This window comes from Myodes glareolus, chromosome 7 (assembly GCF_982192425.1).
Source record: "Myodes glareolus chromosome 7, mMyoGla1.1, whole genome shotgun sequence".
NCBI classification, from domain to species: domain Eukaryota; kingdom Metazoa; phylum Chordata; class Mammalia; order Rodentia; family Cricetidae; genus Myodes; species Myodes glareolus.
The window spans coordinates 34,373,518-34,394,045 of NC_142032.1; the positions used below are offsets into that span (position 1 = coordinate 34,373,518).

General features: G+C 39.4%; 1 protein-coding gene across 10 annotated transcripts in view; it reads left to right on the forward strand.

The window, feature by feature from the left end:
• The window catches only part of Rfx3 (regulatory factor X3), a 243,934-nt gene that overhangs the window by 211,060 nt on the left and 12,346 nt on the right, over positions 1-20,528 (forward strand). For all 10 annotated transcript variants that reach the window (XM_087908011.1, XM_087908013.1, XM_087908014.1 and 7 more), the window contains 2 exons: positions 1,422-1,630; positions 7,756-7,909. In XM_087908011.1, the coding sequence (XP_087764137.1) occupies positions 1,422-1,630; positions 7,756-7,909 (363 nt within the window). The remainder of the gene's footprint in view (positions 1-1,421; positions 1,631-7,755; positions 7,910-20,528) is intronic.

Consider the following 20,528-nt stretch of genomic DNA (forward strand, 5'->3'; position numbering starts at 1 on the left):
TCCATGTATTGTAGCTATCTTGGACTTCTGCCCTCATATTCTTTTCTTGTCTTTTTTGTTTAAGTTGTAGTTTAGTCTATTTAAACTATTTATAAGGACAGTTTAAGAGATAGCATATAGAAACGAAGATAGAAGGTGATGGGCTATCATCAGCTGAGATGAGGAAGAAGCTAGGTTTCCCTAGAAGATTAGAGAGAGTGATGTGGGTAAGGTTTGCATTTGAAGTGGCTCTAAGATTAAGTGAGCCTTGAATGGGTAAAATGTAGGGTCAGCAGAGGTGCTAGACCTGGAAGGGTGGGATTAGAGGTGTATTGATTTGAAGTTTTCAATTTGAATCAGCTTGACCTTTGAAATAGCATAGAATTAAGACTGCAGACAGTGTTTTCATGAAAATATCAATGTATTCTATGTCTTTGTATTGGAACTTTACAGATACTCCTTCAAAGAAACTCATTTTAAAAGTTATCATAATGAATCATACATAAAAACTCATAATAATTCTCATTTGTTGAATTTTGTGCATAGGAAACTGAAGCCCTCACTGATCTAAGTTAACTGTTTGAACTTAGTTTGACAAATTAGGGCCTGAGCAAAAAATGTATGTCTTTTGATTGTCAAGCAGTGTTGTCAAATAATTACATTTTGATTCTGAGAGAAGAGATCTTTTTCTTTTAATCTTAAAATACAGCACAGCACTAGAAACATCATAAAACTTACACCATCACTGAAAAGTAACTTTAAAGTTCCTATTTTCATTGTTGTTACAAAACATGAAACTTCCCAACCAGAACCAGAAGGGAAATTACAGTAATCAGGTTTCTTGGCAGGTAGCACGTCTACATTTTCTCAAAAGAGGTTTTGTTGTTGTTGTTGTTTTCAGTTCTGTGAATTAATTTGCATTAGTTGGTTTGCCTTGATAGCCCTGGAGATTTCTGCTCCCGATCTATAAACTCGCACAGCATATGCTTCTTCCTAGTACCAGTCAGTGTTTGTTTTTGTTTTAATCTTTAGGGACCACTTTTGGCCAATTGAATCCATTTATTCCTCTGACTTACTCTAAGTCTTCTAAAACGGCTTTATGTGGTGAGGTGGGGAAAACTTTAAAGCAGTGTGAAAACAGGCCAGTGCCTGCTGCTGGTTCCGACTTCTGTCTGCCTTAAGTAACCATGCTCTGTCCCTCACAAGGCCTAGCCCAAGTAGAAAACCAAGTCACAGTTAAATACTGCTTCACGTAATAATCCAGGGGAAAGGCTAAGCCCTGAAGATGACAAAGGCATTGTGTGCCTAACCGTTGTTTGTGTTCATGATTGGTTCATGTCCCCACTGTGCCTTTCCGTGTGACACCCTGCCTGTGCTCTGTGCTGACACTCAGTGAGAGGCTGCTGAGTTGAACTTTCCTTTCTGTCTGTGTCCTGTCCCAGGAGCAGGCTTCCTGGGTGTGCCAGTGTGATGACAACATGGTTCAGAGACTGGAAACAGACTTCAAGATGACGCTTCAGCAGCAGAGCACACTGGAGCAGTGGGCAGCATGGCTGGACAATGTGATGATGCAGGCGCTGAAGCCCTATGAAGGAAGACCCAGCTTCCCAAAAGCCGCCAGACAGTTTCTGCTCAAATGGTCTTTCTACAGGTAGCATCCCAAGCTCACTGCATTTTCTTCCTGTCCTGCAAATGTGTGTGTGCACGCTATTCACAGAAAAAAAGAAATGAGCTTAGTCTTGGTGGGATATCCAACTCTATGACTTGCTGCATAGAGACTAAGCAGGAAAATTATAAAAATGAACTTTTTGCTGAGAGAGGAGACCCTCTTGCGCTCAAAGCCAAGAAATTTTCAGATAGTAATCTCTGAGAGTCCATCTAGAATAGCAGTTCCCAACCTGTGGGCCACCACCCCTTTGGGGGTTAAAAGACACTTTCACAGGGGTCACCTAATACCATCAGAAAACACAGGTATTTACAATACCATAGCAAAATTGCAGTTATGAAATAGCAATGAAAATAATTTTATGGTTGGGGGGTCATTAGGAAGGGTGAGAACCACTGCTCTAGGTGATGATTTCGGCAACAGTCAGAAAAGGTATCTTGTCCTCCCTCTGCTTCTACCTTGTTGAGGTGGCTTCTTGTGGGGTTATGACTACTATTCTTTTGTTCCCTTTCCAGTGGCCCTCAAACTGTAGACCATGGCCTCACATCCACTTAGGTACATTATAAATGCATCGTTAGGCCACTTCCCAAGCCTACTTGAGTCAGAATCCGTAGAGGAGAGCCCAGCAATCTGAGCTTTGAAATTCTCTGTGTAACTCCAGTTCACACTCAAAACTATATAGTTAATTTCTTAATTCTGTTAACTTTCAGAGAACAGAATATATCAGAGCTTTATATCAGAGAGCAGAATTTATATGTTCTTTTTAACCCTGGGTTACTTCTGAGATCCACTAACTCATTCTCTTGGTAGTTAGGAGGTAATTAGTAGTTAGGAGGATAATTGGGATCAACCACTTTCTGATGTTTATATTGCATGGCTAGTATCTAGTAGGTAGTAACATGTCTTTTAGACTGAAATGCTTAATATGGAAGGAAATACATGTTTTGGTAGACATAGAAGCACCCTTAAATGGAAAGGGCTTACTAATTATATGTTACATAATGGCAAATTTGGAATGAGCTGTTGACACCAAATCTACAACAGGGTTTGAAAAGAGCACTTATAAGCTGTGTTGATGAGGACTTGTGCAGTATTTGAATAGGATGGAATGTTCAGATAGATTTCCGGTATGGAATTTATGTCAGGAACAAGTTATACCTCTCAAGACAAACATGTTTTAGGCCCAAATCAGTGGGATCACCCTGAATAAAGAAGCAAACACTTGTATTTTAACTACAGGATCAAATGCCAAAGTCAAAAATTCAAATTATCTATCTTGTCTCATGAAATTGGAGTCCATCTGTCATGTAATTCAAGGCTCAAATTTGGAAATATATTTTCTTTTTTGGTGTTGGTTTTGATTTTTGGCATTTTTGAGACAGGGTCTTTAGCCCTGGATTTCCTGGAACTCACTATAGAGAAGACCAAATTGGCCTTGAACTCACAGTGGTCAGCCTGGCTCTGCCTCCTGAATGCTGGGATTAAAGGCAAAAATAGGTTTCCTTGATTGCTTGAGAGTCAATATTTTATTCACCTGAATTTTCACAGAAAATTATGGAAGTGACTTGTGTGCCCATGATCAGTGGCTCAAACATCACTTACACTATCTGACTCCTTCCAAGCCTCTCATGACCAGAGGCAGAGTGCCCAACCTTATATACCAGTGAAAGGAAGATGCTCAGCCTCCTCCTGTTGTGTTGAGTGGTAGCATCAGGCTTGCTCTCACTTCTCCCTGTGAGTTTTTTTTTCCCCTGCATTTAGTTGAAATCATTTTAGAAATAAACCCCTAGAGCCTTTGTCACCACAGAGATCTATTGCAGGAATCCTGAAAAGAAAGAAAATTGCTCGCTTGTATTTCATGTTCTCTGCAGATACACAAACCCAGTAGATCATCACTTGCCTGCCCTCTGTCCTCCCTGAGTTGGGGATAATTGGCTTGTTATTATTAGACACGATTATGGTTATTATTTTCATTTCAAAAAGATTTGAAGGCTTACAGTTCAGGGCCACAGAGGAAAGAGACATTTAAGCAGATGCATACCTCCTGCTGGTAGGCAGAGCAATATCTGAACTGCCTTTTGCTGAGGCACAAGAGCATGATGAGTAATAAAAACTGATGCATAAATCATCAGAGAAGCAGAAGAAGAGCGCTTATGTTTTTAGCATTGTGAATGTAAATTGTAAATTTGCAAAGAATATTATAAATTTGACAGCCATATATACAGTCCCTTCGTGTTTAAAAATCAGATATTTAATCTAGTAATTTCTAAAATTGTGTTTGCATTTACCTGTCCAGACGCATAGAAACAAACTGTCAGTCTCACAGCAGTTGATTCGTTGCAGCAGACTGACCCTGCTCCATCTAGAGCTGTCTGCTACCTTAAACTAGCTTTGAATGGCTGATGTGAATAAGGAAAAAGAGTGTTCCTGCTAACTACAGTGAAGGTCGTTCGATCTTTTCTGGTATATGTGCTGGGGAAGAGGTTGATGCAATTAAAACTAACTTTGCTTGTTCTCTGAATTTCTTGAATTAGAATTACACCATTCAGTGAGCTGGCATTTAGATAAATACAGCCCCATTCCTTCAACACTTGTAGAGACAGTAGAGTTGCTTTCTCCACCCCCTACAGGCTACAATACAATCTCATAGTGCAATAGGTAACAGGTGTTCTCTTCAGCTTGAACATGTTTCCTTTTGAATAAGATTAGTTTTATATTTGTATCTTTGCTAACCACTTGTCATTCCCGGACTGTATTTTAGATAGCTGCTGTCTTTGGTCAGCAAGGTGGATGGAGTTAAAAGTGACTACTCCACCCTTGGATCACTTTTAAGGATTACTGACTTTGAGTTCAGTGGTATTTGATGTTTAACCATTATGTTACTTTTTTTGGGTTTTTGTTGTGCGTGTATATGTAGGAAATTCTCTGCCTTAAAATTTCTTTTAAAAAATTACTGCCTTAATTACATTCTTGTAAAGTGACTGGTGATGTATCATTGAATTTTAGAAATTTGACACATAAATCAAGCCATTCTTCCATTTGTAATAATTCATTTATACATTAGAGTTTTAAACATTTAAGGAGTGTTTAAGGTTTTTCATTGACAGAAAGAAACCATTATCTGAAACTGTTTATTGTAATGAATATACTTTTAGTTCTAGTATCTATAGTACTGTAGTGATACTACAGTTTTAAGATCTGTGCCCAGTTTTAAGATCCCTCATATGTTAGATGCCCCAACCTTCATGGTTTGTTCCTGGAAACCTTACTGGGGACAATTGGAGATTAAGAAAGAGAGACACAAGTAATTGAAACATGTGATTGGGTAGACTGTACCCTCAGGTGCAGACACACCAGTAGCCCAGATAATCAGCATATTATATACATATATGTGTGTGTGTGTATGTATATACTTATATACATACATATATAATATGCAATATATATATTGAGGAAGGGGTCTCTGTGGGGGAGCAGTCTCAGGGGACATGAACATGGAGTTATCTAGGATGAAGAAACTGTGCTTAGTACTCTTTGCACATACTGTTTTTAACTTAAAGCCAACATCTGTACTAAGACTACAGAAAAGCCTTGTTGTTTCCCTGACCCTGACTCAGTAAGGTCTTACTGTTTCCCCTGAGTCAGAGACAAGGCCTTGCAATTCACTCCCCTGAGCCTGAGGTATTCGCATCCTTGGAATGGCCATTCCCATGTTCTGAATGCTCATTTACACTGAAACACACTTACCCACATTATCCACTGAGATGCTATATTCCAGCATCTCTGTGGATGCCTGAAACCACCAACATTACTCAACCTATGGTTTAATGCCTTGTACACCTTGATGTCAGTGATTGCCCTAAGCTGTGTCTGTAACTTTTGCAGTTTGATGTATGACAGAAAACCTAGAATGGATTTCTTTCCGCTCGTCTCAATTGGACAGCTAGAAGATACACTCTTACCATTAGCTTCATCTCAGAATTCAGTATTTTTTCTCCCTAAAGACAACAACCTCCACCTTCTTACTGAAGGAGCCATTTTGCAGGAATTTGGTCTATTGGTTCCCCAGCACCACTGTAGTCCATTCTGGGAACTTTATAGCGCTTGGACTTGAAAAAAGATGAGCTATATCCCAGAGGTCAGGAACCAGAGTAGATTTCATCACTCTATGCAAAACGACATGTGATCTGAAACTTGTTGATTGTTTGTGGAATTTTTATTTCACATTATTAGACTGCAGTGGCTGAAACCAAGAAAATCAAAACTGTAGATCTAGTCAGCTGACTCTCAGACTACCTTTTAAGCTTTAAAAATGGTTATGTCCTTGTAACTCCACTTGTAGGAGACTGAGGCAGGAAGATTGCTAGAGACTTCAGTCTAAGCTACATAATGAGATGTGGACCAGCCTGGACTAGAGAATGAGACCCTGGTTTGGGTTTTTGTGTGTTTGTTTGTTTTAAGGCATACAATAAATAGGCCTACTAGACATCCAAGGTTTACCTGTTCTTCTGTTTGTACAATGATTTAAAAAAGTAAAAAAGAAAAAAAAAGTCTTCCATATAATGATCTTCATTTTTTTTTTAAGACAGGGTTTCTCTGTGTAACAGCCCTAGCTGTCCTGGAACTAGCTCTTGTTGACCAGGCTGGCCTTGAACTCACAGACATCTGCCTGTCTTTGCCTCTGAATGCTAGGATTAAAGGCATGCACCACCACTGCCCTGCTGATTTTATTCTTCTATATACAAATTGAAATAGCATTTTCTGTTATGTTTTAAAATAATAATGTTATTTGTTGCATTCTATTCATTTTTACATTGTTTTTATATTCTTTAGTAATTTCCCCTTGAAATAACTGGAAGTTAGCTAAAAAAAAAATACTGTTTTCATTTTTCCCTAGAGAAAACAACCCCAGGGAAATTGTGTATTTTAGGTTAGGATTCAAGTAGCATGGAGCTAGCATGAGAACCCAAGCTTCTGTCTGTCCGCAGCTGTCACATCATGCTGTGTCACTGGCCACCATGGATGTGTGGAATCTGATTTATTTAAATCTCTGTTTTTAAAAGGTCGAAAAATGAAACAAAAAAAACAAAAGCAAAGCCTACTTACTATTCTTTCATTGCCTAGAATTTTATAATTGGTCATTACAAAAATAAGGCTTTCATTTGTGACATTGTGCCTCTTCCTCCTGAGAATATAATGACAGTTTTAGTATTTATAGGCCAAAAAGCTTTAGCAAAAGGTATCTGAATAAAAACTGGTATAAAATACACACACATAAATACATACATACATTATTCTCACTGTGAGTCACAGATTCACATCTATAGTTGAAGTATAAAAGAAGCTTACTAGTTGATACAACTTTAGTAAAGTCACAGTTTTATTTGAACTTATTTTTATTTTTAATATAATAAAGTTTATTGTTATTATTCTTTCAATATTTGTATAATATGTGCATTTAATATTCATGTTTTTTAAATTTACTCATTTCTTAATTCATCTATGATTCCCTTCTGTAGTGGGGAAAAATAACCTTAATTTAAATGAAATTCACCTAGAAACTGGAATCAGTAAGTTTACCCTCCAACAGAACATGTTGGAATCCCACGTAGTCACCTCCATTTAGACTGACTGCTTCAGGGAGCTTTGCTTTGTATCTTTGTATGAAATATGGTACCAAGTAAACTCACTGTCGTTTGGAGATGACAGAATATTCATCATCACCAATAAGACGTTCACTTTGAGTTGATTTTCCTTATAGTGGTGACAAGTCTCCAGCCTCTCTATAGTTGTTTCTGTTCAGCTGTGGTCACTTGTGAGTACAAGGGGAAGCGCAGACCTTCCTATAATAATGAAAGGTCTTTTCTAATGAAGACCCATTTGACTCTAATGAAGATCAGGGTCAAGCCTTACTGAGAATGACCTCTTTCCCACCACTGAAATGAGTTGGGCCAACTTCTTTCAACAACGAAATTGTTCTATTGCACGTTTTATACTCTAAGGCCTGTGCTTTCATGTAGTCTCCTGACGTAACAGCTTTTAAGAGTACTAACTTAACTATAATCTTTGTCTCTAACTCTGGCTTCATCTCTGCCCTTTCTCTTGAACAGCTCAATGGTAATTCGGGACTTAACCTTACGCAGTGCTGCTAGCTTTGGCTCCTTTCACCTGATCCGGCTACTCTATGATGAGTACATGTTCTACTTGGTAGAGCATCGTGTGGCTCAAGCGACAGGAGAGACACCAATAGCTGTGATGGGCGAGGTAAGAGAGGCTTCAAGGACTATGTGTTACTGATTGGTTTTTAATTACACTTCAAATTATGAATGTAAATGATTGACTAGAGCAGCGTCAGTCCCACAATGGACTGATTGTGCGTTTTTAATCACAGAATTCTAAAGCTGAATATTCTATCATGTCAGTGGAATGCTATACTGCATTATATGTACCAATATTAAAATAAATAAAAAAAATAAACTTTGAAGAACATAAGACTTTTAAAAGTTTTAAAAGAAAAACTTTTGAGTATGAGACAAGAAAGACCAATACCCATGATAAAGCTAAGGACCAAGAAAAACAAAACAAGAGTTAAATGTTTATTTTGTGGGCTCTCTCTCCCCTAGTCTTCAGAAGGAAATGAATGGTTTTGCTCCAGAAGGGCTCTGATGATGGCAGTGCTGACCGACACTTTTTACTGTGCTGCAGGCATGGCTTTACACCCTTTGTGCATATAATAAAACACTTCACAGTTTATTACAAACTGTTGCGATTAAGTTCTCCTTTTTCCTACTTTATTAGTGTACATCTGAGGCTAAGGCAGAGAACATGGGTACAGGGATATTCAGTGGTAGCTAGTAAACCCTGGAGACATTTTGCTAAAAAATCATTTGATTTTCAAGTCCATGCCTTTGTCACTAACAATATGGGGTGAATTTTATTTTTAGAATGTCTAAGTAATAATAAAAATGACTCATCTATACCTAGTGTCAGAAAGTGGCAATTCTTACAATAATACAAATGAGAATTGGTTAATATGATGAACAATAGGTACAAGTGCTGAAATAATTCAGCTCAGGCTCAGTTTATTATATAGAATTGGGGTACTTTATACATTAGTAAATATGCTAGGTCAGACATAAAAATCATAAAATACTCAAAGCAGTACAGATATTTATTTTTGATCTATGAATATATGGTTAAGTTTTGAGGGTTTTTTGTTTATTTGTTTGTTTGTTTTTTCAAGATAAGAAAATAAGGGGAAATCACTTAGTGGGTAATGTTTATTGTGCACGACTGAGGACCCGAATCTAGATCCCCAGCACGCATGTGAAAACCAGCAAGGTTGTGTGCATCTGTTATCACAGTGCTGGGACACAGGAAAACAGAGTCTTCAGAGGCTCACTAGCAAGCTTGTCTAGCTAACCTGTGAGCTCTAGGTGGAAAAATTAAGGTAGACAGTGTTAGTGGAAAACATCAGTTGTTGAGCTGGCCTACATAAACTCACATGAACACACAGACACACACAGAGGAGGTGGGGGGAGTTGTTGAAGATAAATGCTGCTAAATTGCTGTCTAATGGGCATAAAAATAAAAAGAAATCAAATCATTAAAAATACTTTAAGCACCTTTGTAAATTCCACTGTGAACCACAAGTATTCTAATATAAGTAAAATGTACATCAAACAGTCCTTCCTAACTTTTTTGTATGTGTATGAGTGCTTTGCTTGTAAGGATGTCTCTGTACCACATGTGTGGCTGGTACCCAAGAAAGCCAAAAGAGAGGGTCAGATCTCCTGAGACTGAAGTTATAGATAACTATCAACTGTTGTGTGGGTGCTGGAATAGAACCCAGGTCCTCTGGAAGAGCAGCCTGTGCCCTTAATGCCTAGCCATCTCTCCAGCCCTGCATGTCAGTTATTTCTACATCATTTGTAATATTAATCTTTTCCATTTTTTAGAGAATCCTTTGCAGTTTTCTGATATTTACATTGCTGTATGATTGTGTTTAAATGTGTTTAAAAGATATGTGTGAGATGGATTAAGAACTGCTGTTGTTTTATAATAGGCCAAACAATCTGGATTTTTCTTCAATTTGACCTTTGCTTTAGCTATCTAGATATCTTCTTACAAGATGCCCAGTTAGAATGAAACATTTCTTGCCTTAGGGCTCTAGACTCTGAAATGGATCTGCTCGCTAGTGTATTGAATACTTTGCCATACCTCTCTTGTGTTCTAGATCTTTACCAGAATCAACGGGATAATACAAATAGTGATTCTTATTGTCACCATGTGGTTTATTCTGCATGGTCTTTGCTTCCCTTCATGTTTAAAGAACAAAGGCATGAACCCATCACACTGTGAAGGTTTAGCTACCTCTTCACATGAGCCTGCAGCCAATAGTAGCTCTACAAAATTCAAGGGAGATACACTATCAACACTGCCACATAATCATTGTAATAAAAATACTTAACTACATGAATAGGCTGTAAATGAATAAGATAAATTATAGCATAATGCAAAGATATATTAATAAAATATAGGTATAACAATAAGACATAAATTAGCCACTGTAAAATCAGAGCTCTAAATGTACATCCTAATCTGTTTGCTTTCTGTACCCTTACCCAGTCTGTAAGAAAATCCTTTTTTCTTGATTATTACACCATTCAGTTCACAAAGAAAACCAAGGCTAATTTTCTCTATTCAACCTCCCATAGCACTATACTTTAGAAACCTTTTAGCTAACACGCACTTTTGGCCTTAATCCTACTATCTTATCTAACATGATTTTCATCTGTGGAAAGAAGATGGGTAGTCAAGAAGCCTCACACACACACACACCGCCACCTCATGGACTCCTCAGATGGTATCCTATCTCTCTGTCCTTTAATTACTCTGTATAAACTGCTGCCGGACATGGCAGAGTATGCATGCCTGTAATCCCAGAGCTTGTGAAGTAGAGGCAGGAAGAACAGAGGATCAAGTCAAGCCTGATCTGTATAACAAGTTCAAGGTTAGCCTCTGCTGCATAAGACACTGTCTTCAGCATCATCTTTGTATGTCTGTCTTGACCCATCTCCAGCCACTCACTAAGCCTTCCCAATCTCAAATCACTCATAGAGTAGTAAGTATTGTCTTATGCAGACACAAAGCTAATTGTGATATCTCCTACCTAAAGCTCCTCAGTAGATCAGTCTTCTGTTAGTAAGAAAGAAAATTCTCCCCTTGTACAAGAGGCATCTAAACCCTGGGCCTGGCTCCTCATTGGCCTGAGCCTCTCACTTCCCTTGCCCCTCTTATAACCATGCTACCATCATTAGACTACGTAAGTGATTCTTTCTTCCTGGAGCCCTCACACCACCTTTCATTGCCCATTCTAATTCCCACTGCATGGTTTAAATATCAGTTCCTCAGTGAGACCCAATCCTCACAGACTGTTACTCAAGCCTATTCTCTTTAGTTTGAACTTTCACTTTCCATTCTAAAGCTTACACAATAGTGATTGCACGGTTCTCCATAGGATTTGTATAATTGAAAATTTGATGCCTGAAGATAACACAAAACTTTCAAGTCAAAAGAACTGAATTTGGGATAAGCCATGTTTCCCTGTGTTGAAAACTAAACTACTTCTTTCTGAAATTAGTTGACTCATTTACTTAACAACTCTATTATGATTTGACTATGACAGTAAACAAAAGGAATGTCTTCAGAGAGATTATATTGCAATAGGAGATACACATTTATTAAGTGTCTGTAACTGTATAGCTATACATTCTTGGTACTATCAAGAAAGGATTTAGGGAATTAGGGGGTACTTGACGCAAGGGGCAATTACTCTTTCCTGGAAAGGCCGTGAAAGCTTTTCCCAAGGAAATAATATTGAGATGAGAAATAAAATACTCTAAGAAGTTAGAGAATTTGGAAACCTGGTGTCAGTCATCAGAGACCCAGTGAAAAGTGAGATGGAACAGCTGAGATGGGGACTGTGATGATCTGAAAGGAAATGGCCCCACACTATTAGGAAGTGTGGACTTGTTGAAGTAGGTGTGGCCTTCTTTGAGGAAGTGTGTCATTGGGTATAGGCTTTGAGATTTCCTATGCTCAAACTATGCTCAGTGTGGCACCCAATTCACTTCCTGTTGCCTGTGGATCAAGATGTAGAACTCTCAGCTCTTTCTCCAGCACCATATCCGCCTGCGTGCTACTATGTCCCACTGTAATAATAATGGACTAAACCTTTGAAACTCTAAGCTAACCTCAATTAAATGTTTTTCTTTATAAGAATTGCCATGGTCATGGTGCCTCTTTACAACAATAGAAGACCTAACTGAGACAAGGATCATGGCCAGTGAGAAATTTTCATGGGACATCTGAGGTTCGGGTAGCAGAAATATCAGATAAACACTGTCACATTCTACAGTGGAGAGGACTGGGGCCATGCAGGAGCCAAAGATTTCAAGTGACTCCATCCCCCACAAAGGCTGTGTTCGTTGTGCGGGTGCTGAAATCAGACCCAGAGCTGTTGAGTAATCTCCCAAAGCCTCATGGCTAGGAAGGTACGGATGTGCTTCTGATCCCAACTGCTGACATTGCGCTCATTACCTGCTCCAGGCGGAGTGAGTTGGAAGGCAGGTGCTTCAGAAGTCACTAGGGCAACACTGAAGCACATTTGCTTTGTCTCTATTACTGTTTTCCTTGGGGCACAGGGGAGGATTCAGACCGCTAACTTGGTCTGAATAAAAGGAAAGCCTTTTAAAACAACAAGAAAAAAACAAATCAGTGTATCTTTTTACTCATAGTAGCTCTGTAAATAAATCTTAAAACTAATGTTGCTTTATTTGAGCAGGTAAGAGGTCAACATGTTTTTCAACAAACACAATAAATAGACAAAATCTATTTTTGAGCACATTAATATTCATCCTCAGTGTGGTACTTTCGGTTGCTTCAGTAAGGACCACCATGAATTAGTCCGCCAGACAGAAGCTGCTACGCAGCCCCTCTGAGTCTCTTCCAAAATGGCGGTCTGCTACTAGAATAATGAGCCCTGCTATGTCATTTGTAACATTTGCAATTGTAGACTTCCTTTTTTTCCTTTTTGTTTTGTTGTTTAGTTGATTTATTTTTGTTCTCTACTACATGATAGAAAACAGAATTTATTTACAGTCAGAATTCCTGAAATTTTCACTTTTATGTAGGTATTTTAAGTGTGCCCATTGGTTTTCTGACAGTGATAAGATTTTAGGAGTGGACATAAGACAGATGTGTTACACCTGTCGCACACCTGTGAAACCTGGTAAATGAAAATTTCAAAACCATAAAGTATTCCATGCAGCTCTGACAAGGCAAATTGAGCAGAAAAATAGCCTTTCTGAAAAAAATTTTTGGCTGTTTAGAATCTGTCTGGTAATCTGTGGTGTGTGTATGTATTACATCTTAAATACACACTTTATTAACATATTCACTGAATATAAACAATTTGGGTTGCTTCGTAAAATGATTCTTCTTGACAAGCATTTTATATTATGTATTTGAAATTAATATATTTGATTTCTTTTTAATCATAACCATACCCAGATATTATTAGCTCTAAACCACCTCTGTAGCCAACATTTCAAAAGAAAAATTAGAAAATATGACCTAGGTATGGTGTCATCCATCTGTAGTGTGGCATTTCAAGCCCGAGGCAATGAATTGTGAGTTTGAGGTTAAACTAGGTTATGGTAATGAAATCCTAACTCAAAAATCTAAAAATAGAAACAAAGTAACTCTTTAATTGTCCAGTTTGAACATAAATATGGGAAACAACCTATCTAATAATAACACCATCTAGAGAAGATATTTCCTGGACTCATCAAAGTTAAACTATTCAGAGTGAAGGGGAGGGAAAAAAAAAACTAAAAAGCAAAGGATTGGTAGGAATTCAGCTGGCAGACGTAGTCATGAAGTGAAAGGGTCTCCCTTGGAGAAAGGAAGTACAGCCATGCACATAAGCATGGAAGCTAAAATCAACCAAAGACAACCTGTGTCAGTGCACAGGATTCTAGGGCAGTTACGGGTACTCTGAACATATGCCGGTGGAACAGTAGACTTACTTTAAAGCCTATTTTTAAAAAGGAATTGTATCACAAGTTGAAGTTTTTGCAGAAACACCTGTGTATAGCAGTAACTGAGAAATTATGGAATCCTGTCAAAAGCTATGTTGTTATTTGTAAAATGCTTGCTGTCACTCAGTGACATTTTAATTGAAGTCAGATCCTGTCACTCTGCTGAATGTTTTAGATTCTCATTTATTAGTACTCCAAACCTTGCGAAAAGATGTATTAGTGTCATTTTTCACCACGAAGACCAACAGGAGTGGAAAGTCTCAAAGTAGAAATGGCAAGTGCTAAGTTAAATGAACAGAGTGCTTCAGCCCCACTCCAATAACCAGGGCTCATGATACCCACTTAAATTTGTTATCATATAAACTGCTTTTGTGGTTTCTCAGTAGGAATTACGATAGCATACAGCACAAAAACATAAATGCATGTGCATGTTCTTTCTCATAACATGTAAGCCAGATGCCTAGCATATAAGGTTTTATCCTTTTGTTCCAAGGCTTCTTTCTCGGGTTTTCATGGATGTCTCTTGGTCATCCTGCTTCCCTGTCCTTCCTTTTTTCTTAGATATTTAGAATATGCAAACTAAATGTAGCATTAATTGAAGCAATCTTATAATTGGAAGGTCAAATGTATTAGAAAACAACAAATTATATCTCTCACCTCCTTCATACCCTCCTCCACACGACTACACCAGACCTAAATGAAATTTTTTATTTTGAGGTTTTGTAGTTTGGTTTCAGACCTAAGTCTGCTTTCCTATATTAGCGTAAGTTCAGACAACCTGAAAGTACATCATGAATGTGACACCCTGGAGAAGCCATGGAAGAAGCTCTTCTTAGAGACCGCCATCTGCCAGATTCCTAGAATTGACTCTTTGAAAGCTCGTCCATTGTCTCCTGCCTTTCTCCAGGTTGGCCATTCTGTTCATCTTCTCTTTGCATATGGTAGTATTGTCTATTTATCCCAGCCAGGAGAAGGGCTTAATTTTGTTTACAGCACGAGTCCAGGTATAGTCACCATCTCCCCTCAGAATCTCCCCCATCAACCCGCTTCCTATGTTCAGTCTCCTCTGCTGGCTACTAGCTACAACCTCTCCAGCCCCTCCTCTATGTGCATAGAGAGAATCCCACAGAAAGTATTGAAAAATAATCACTGAGGGAAATACAACAGAATGATGAAAGGACTTCCTGTTGGCTCTCATGCTTCATAGATGAGATTCCTTACTCAAGAAAGCAAAGTGCCCAGACCAATTGTACCTTCTAGAATATTTTAGAGCCCCTCTCCACGGTGTTAGGATTTTGTTTACGTGCTTAAATCTGGAAATGGGGGAAGGAATGAAAATAGAAATTCAAGATTACTTAAAACACCTCAACATCTGAACTATTTATTGTAGACCCCAGAGACGTCTGCAGCGCGCCTGTCTCTAGGTTGTTTAGAGAACTTTTGGCCTGTTACTGCTTGGCATAAGATCAAGCTGTGTAGGGTTCCTGGACATAGATTAAGCATGACAGTGCCACCTACTGGCTTCTTTGATCCTGGGCCTACCCCAAGTGACCCTGGGAAGCTGACTTTGCTGTATTGTGGTTCTCTGTTGTAGAGAAGGTTGTGGTTGCTGGTCCCACTGATAAAGGTAAACTGCCCTTGCTCAGTGTGGGAAAAATCTTAGTGTTGTTTCTTTCTTCCGTCTTGTAACAGGACTTGCTTTGTAGCCTCCAGTTCATGGCTCTCCTCCTGCCATGATTACAGATGTATAGCAGATTTAGAGTGGGAAAGTTCTTTCCCTAGCAAAACTACTCTTTTCTCCTTTTCTTCATGCCGTTGTTTTAATAAAATACAGTGCTCAGAATGTCAGGAAAGATGTTCTCAACAGGAATATGGGCCAAAAATGAAGAAGTGAAAGCTCTGCAAATCTGACCTTTGTCTTGAAGAGACCATGCTTCCATTCCTGCTCAATCTCATTGTCTCTCTGCATCATTATTGCCTGTGTCATGATCTGAATGAAAATGGCCCCCATAGGCTCATAGGAAGAGGCATTATTTGAAAGGATTAGGATGTGTGGCTTTTTTTGGAGAAAGTGTGTCATTTAAGTGGGCTTTGAGGCTTCAAATTCTCAAACCAAGACCAATGGCTCTGTCTCTGCCTGTGGAGCCAGATGTGGAACTCTCAGTGCCTCTCCAGCACCTTGTCTGCCTGCACTTCACTATGCATTCTGCCCTGATGATGACTGACTAAGGCTCTGACCTGTAACCATCCCCAATTAAAGTTTTCCCTCATAAGAGCTGTAGGCATGGGGTCTCTTCACAGCAACAAATCCCTGACTAAGACAGCTATTAATCATCTCCAGTCCTTCTCTCCTGTAATAAGTTAAGGTTGTTCTTTACTATTAGATATTATACTTGGCTTCAGTGGGAAACAGTCAGGTCAGGAGCAGGGTTCTTTCTCTTTTATGGATAGATTTTATTTTATTTTATTTTTATAAAGTGTCTTTTTCCAGCTTCAACCTAACATATGCCTAAATATTTGTGACTTCGTGAACCAACTATAAATAAAGTCAGCTCTATCCATCTACTTTTAACAGATATATCTTGATCACTCAGAACATGTGACTTACATTTAACTTTCTGTCTCTTCCAACATCCATGCCAGAAAAGAAAGACCCAGATGCAGCTGACCTCTACTCTTACATACTTCTCTTCTAGTCCACTCATTTGTGAACACCTCGGACTAGTGATCAGGATTTTCCTGAACCTTGCATATGAATTAGCTGCACCCCCCCCCCACACACACACACATACAAGCTCACACTTGCTTTGAATAGATTTCACAGGCCTGGGAAGGAACTTAGGGCCATTGGGCAGGGAATTCTCAGATCCTAGAAAACTGCAGCATGGCAGAAAGGTAGACTGTAGGAGGGAAATAGGCTCCAAAAAGGAACCTCCACCTGAATTTGGGGGTGGGAGGAACAACCTAGAGAAAGGCAAACCAGGACGCTGGAGTGAGCTCAGAACAGACTACTCCCTGCTCTGGCTTTGGCTTGATGATGATGGTGAACATTCCTATGTTTGAAGCTACTTGTCTTCCAAAGCAGCTACGCCTGTATCGCTGTATACTTTACTACCTGCCTGCTCTCTGGTGACTGTTTTTTAGAGATTTTGAAACAGTGTGAAGATAAGTATGCTGCTGTATCCCCAGGGAACAAAGAGCCTGAATAGAAAAAGTTGTATCTTAAATGTGCGAGTGTGTGGGGCCATATATGCCCATTGCCAGGGCATCTGGCCAGCCCCAAAGAGCAGGGCCATTAGCAGTGTCAGAGTGAAAGTGTCTTTATACAGAGAAAACTGACAGAAATCTTGATCTTGTTTTCTATCAGTGAAAACTATTAGAAAATATATAGAAAAGTGCACACATAGGAGAAAGCCACCAAGGAGCCTAGTACTTTCCCAAGTAAACATCAGTATTCCCAGCAGAATCAGGTTGGAAGTTACTGTAAATTAGCAGCTCCCCCCGCTGGTTGTGAAACCTTGTACCAGTGCTAATTGCAGAATGGTTTCATGACCTTTGTTCTCATTTGGGAGATAGTTAAGGAAAGCAATGCTCAGAACATCTTAAAATTTAAAATTTAAACCATTTCTTTCCCCGTCAAAAGCATCTGAAATAGTTGCCACTACCTAACCCTAGCCTTAGTTAACAAAGCACGAACCATCAACCATTGTTGAGTGTTATGTGGCTTGTAAAATCCGGAATGTTCCAAAATTCAACCGGCAGCAGAGTGTTGAAAAGATTATGATTGACTCTGTAAGTTCTAAACCTGCATGTGGACAATCTCCCTACCTCGATGTGGGAAACTTTAAAGGGCCTTATTCCTTTGCTCGCCTCTCAGAGTGGAAGTAAATAAATTAGCCAAAACTCATCTGAGCTGTTTGCCATTTCGAGTTGCATGATCTCCACCTTCCCTGCAAACACTCAGCATATGTGCGTCCTGTCCCTGTGCAGGACAGCCCTTCTCGCGGCATTTGTTTACATAGAAAACTTAATTAAAAAAAAATCACTTCCAGCCCCAACCCTACATGGAATGTATAGTATCAGCAACCTCAAGCCAAAGCCTAACAGACTAGGATTGCTACAGCCCTCTTCAGCTGAGAGGTCTTCCTTTTGAGATCATCTTCCAATGGCTATGGAAGTTTAGGGTTCTATTCACAGTGATGGGAAACTGGGTACAAAGACAGTCTGTCTTTGTCTCTGTTCTAGACCTTCGGGTAAATGTGCATATTTAATCTTGGTGCTAACCCTGTCTGACTTGTAGATAAGGAAACCAGAAGTTCCAACAGTATAATTGGCCCAGAATCACAGCGATTGCAGTGTCAGAACTGTGATTTAAATCCAGTCAAGCTGGTCCGTTTCCTGTGTGCTCTTGCTCTGCTGTACTCATCACTTTAAATTGAATAGTTAAAAAGTTCTTTTTATTCTTGCTTGAGACTTAGTTTTGTCATCAGTAAAATAAGCCTAGAGACAGTTTATTTATGGAACTATTCCGAGAGTTAAATTGGTAAGGTGAAGGTGGAGTCATACAGTAAGGAGTAGGATACTACAGCCTTGTCTTCCAGTTTCGTGAGGACCACCCCACATCACCAGCTGCAACAACAAAGACCTTGGAAAGCTTGTTTATGTTAGCACTACCCTGTGATGCCGTGAGGTCTACACTGTCAGAGTCCAGCAGCCAGGTGCCTTGTTGCTGGCACTGTGAGGTAAATAGGGAGATAGAGACGCAGACAGACACATAGTAAGTACTTGACCTTAGTTCTATTCCCATCCTTTTTGCATAAGTTTATAAACATTGAATTCTATGCATTGCCCCAAAGTGTATTTGATTGCCTTTTATTAAGATTTAGTTGATTGTGTACTTATAATTTCAAGCAATGATTTGTATAATTGGACCATCACTTTTTGGTCCAACAAAGGTGAACTCAGGCGATAAAATAAACAGAAAAAATAACAAAGCATAATGCAGTCTTTAATAATGCTGTATTGTAACAGAAAAAAATAGCCTACAGTCTTTGAATACTGAATCAAATAATCCATAGAATTACAAAGAATCCGGCAGCATTCTTTGGTATGTAGCCAAAGTGATAATCAGAGGCAAATTAATTCAGTGATTTGAAAAACATGACCAACAAAATAGAATGGAGAAATAAGTCAATTAGAAAGAAAATGCCAGTGTTAGGGAAGAGCATCAATATAATTAGGTTTAGACAGTCATAGCCAGGCTTGAATTCAATGTTAACTAATAGTAATGATTGAAAAATTTCATACGTGATTGTAAAATGGCAGGAGTAAGGGAAGGAGTCCATACAGACTTTATATACAGACCAGGAAGTACATGGTAGAACATGCCAATGATCTCAGCATTTGGGATGTAGAAGCAGGCGGCAGAAAGTTCAAGGCCAACTTCGGATAAATAGCTCAAGATTGGCCTGCAACCTAGGCCAGCATGCCCTCCTCCTGGGTCTGTGTAGATTCCCCTGCAGTAACTGACACTCGTGCAGGAAGAAGCTTCTCGGTAACTGAAGCTTTCCTCACTCTACAGACTGTCAGCTGCTGAAGCTCATGGTCAGTAGGAGTGCTTATCAAGGTCTGCTCACACTTCTTTTGGGCTCTGCTGTATAAACGGCCTGTAGTCCTTTCACAGGCCGGCAACTGGGCTTCTGACTGTATCCTCTGTACAGTGTAGACCTCATGGAACCATGGGATGGTGCTAACAAACCAGGCTGTCCTATCCCTTACTGTGGAGCTTCAGTGTTAAGAGTTGCTCTCTAGACCCTCACTGGATGAGGAACTTAAAGGTGTTCTCATCTTCAGCCCCATACATTTAACAGTCTCAATTGTAGTTTCTCCTTCATTCTCCGAACTGACTACCTCATGTCACACTGACAGTTCTCACCTCTGTGATCCTAATAAACCTCTTGGGTATATGAAGCCTCTGCGTCCTGCAAGAAGCTACCCCTCAACTGCTTGGTGGCTCCCGGGGGCTTGCTGAAGAGGTGCCCCTCACACTGCATAGCCATTGTTTGTATCCCTGTGGACTGCCGGGCTGCCACACACTGCAGTGCTTAGATATTCTCTTGGGCGTCTGGGCCACTCGGGGGGCAGTATTGGGACCTCTGGTTAGAATCTGCAGAAGTGGTTTCTCACACAAGTTTTTCTCTTCAAAAACAACAGAACTAGTTGAGGCCGACTCTGCCTTCATCCATGCCATGCCTTTTCTGTAATCCATGCTTGTTTTGACTTTACAGAATTTCCTGTTCATCTGGTTGACATAATTTTAATTCCTTTGCGCACTGAATGCCATGCATTTTCTACAAGAGCACTTGTTAAATCCCTTAATTTATATATTTATATTTCTTACAAAAATATGAGATCTCTATATCCCTCTCACTGCCCTCACCTCCAAAATCTCTTTCTCATAACTTTAAAATGAAAATACCTCTGGCCTCAAATGTAACGTCACATGTTTACTAAGTGGTGGTAGTCAAATCGACTAACTTTTTTTTTTATAGTTATAGGATGGAATCCAGTTCCCCCGTCTTGACACATACTGAGTTTTGTTTGGGAGGCTAAAGTGAAGGAACGGGTGCATGTGTCTGTAAGCATTCCTTTCCTCTTCACAGTGGGGGTCAGACACCACACTGAGGTTTGGAATGGACTGGTGACAGCATAAAGTCCTCATGCTGTGGCACCAGTGTCATAGTTAAAACGCACACTAAGTGAGCAGACAAGGTCAGCAC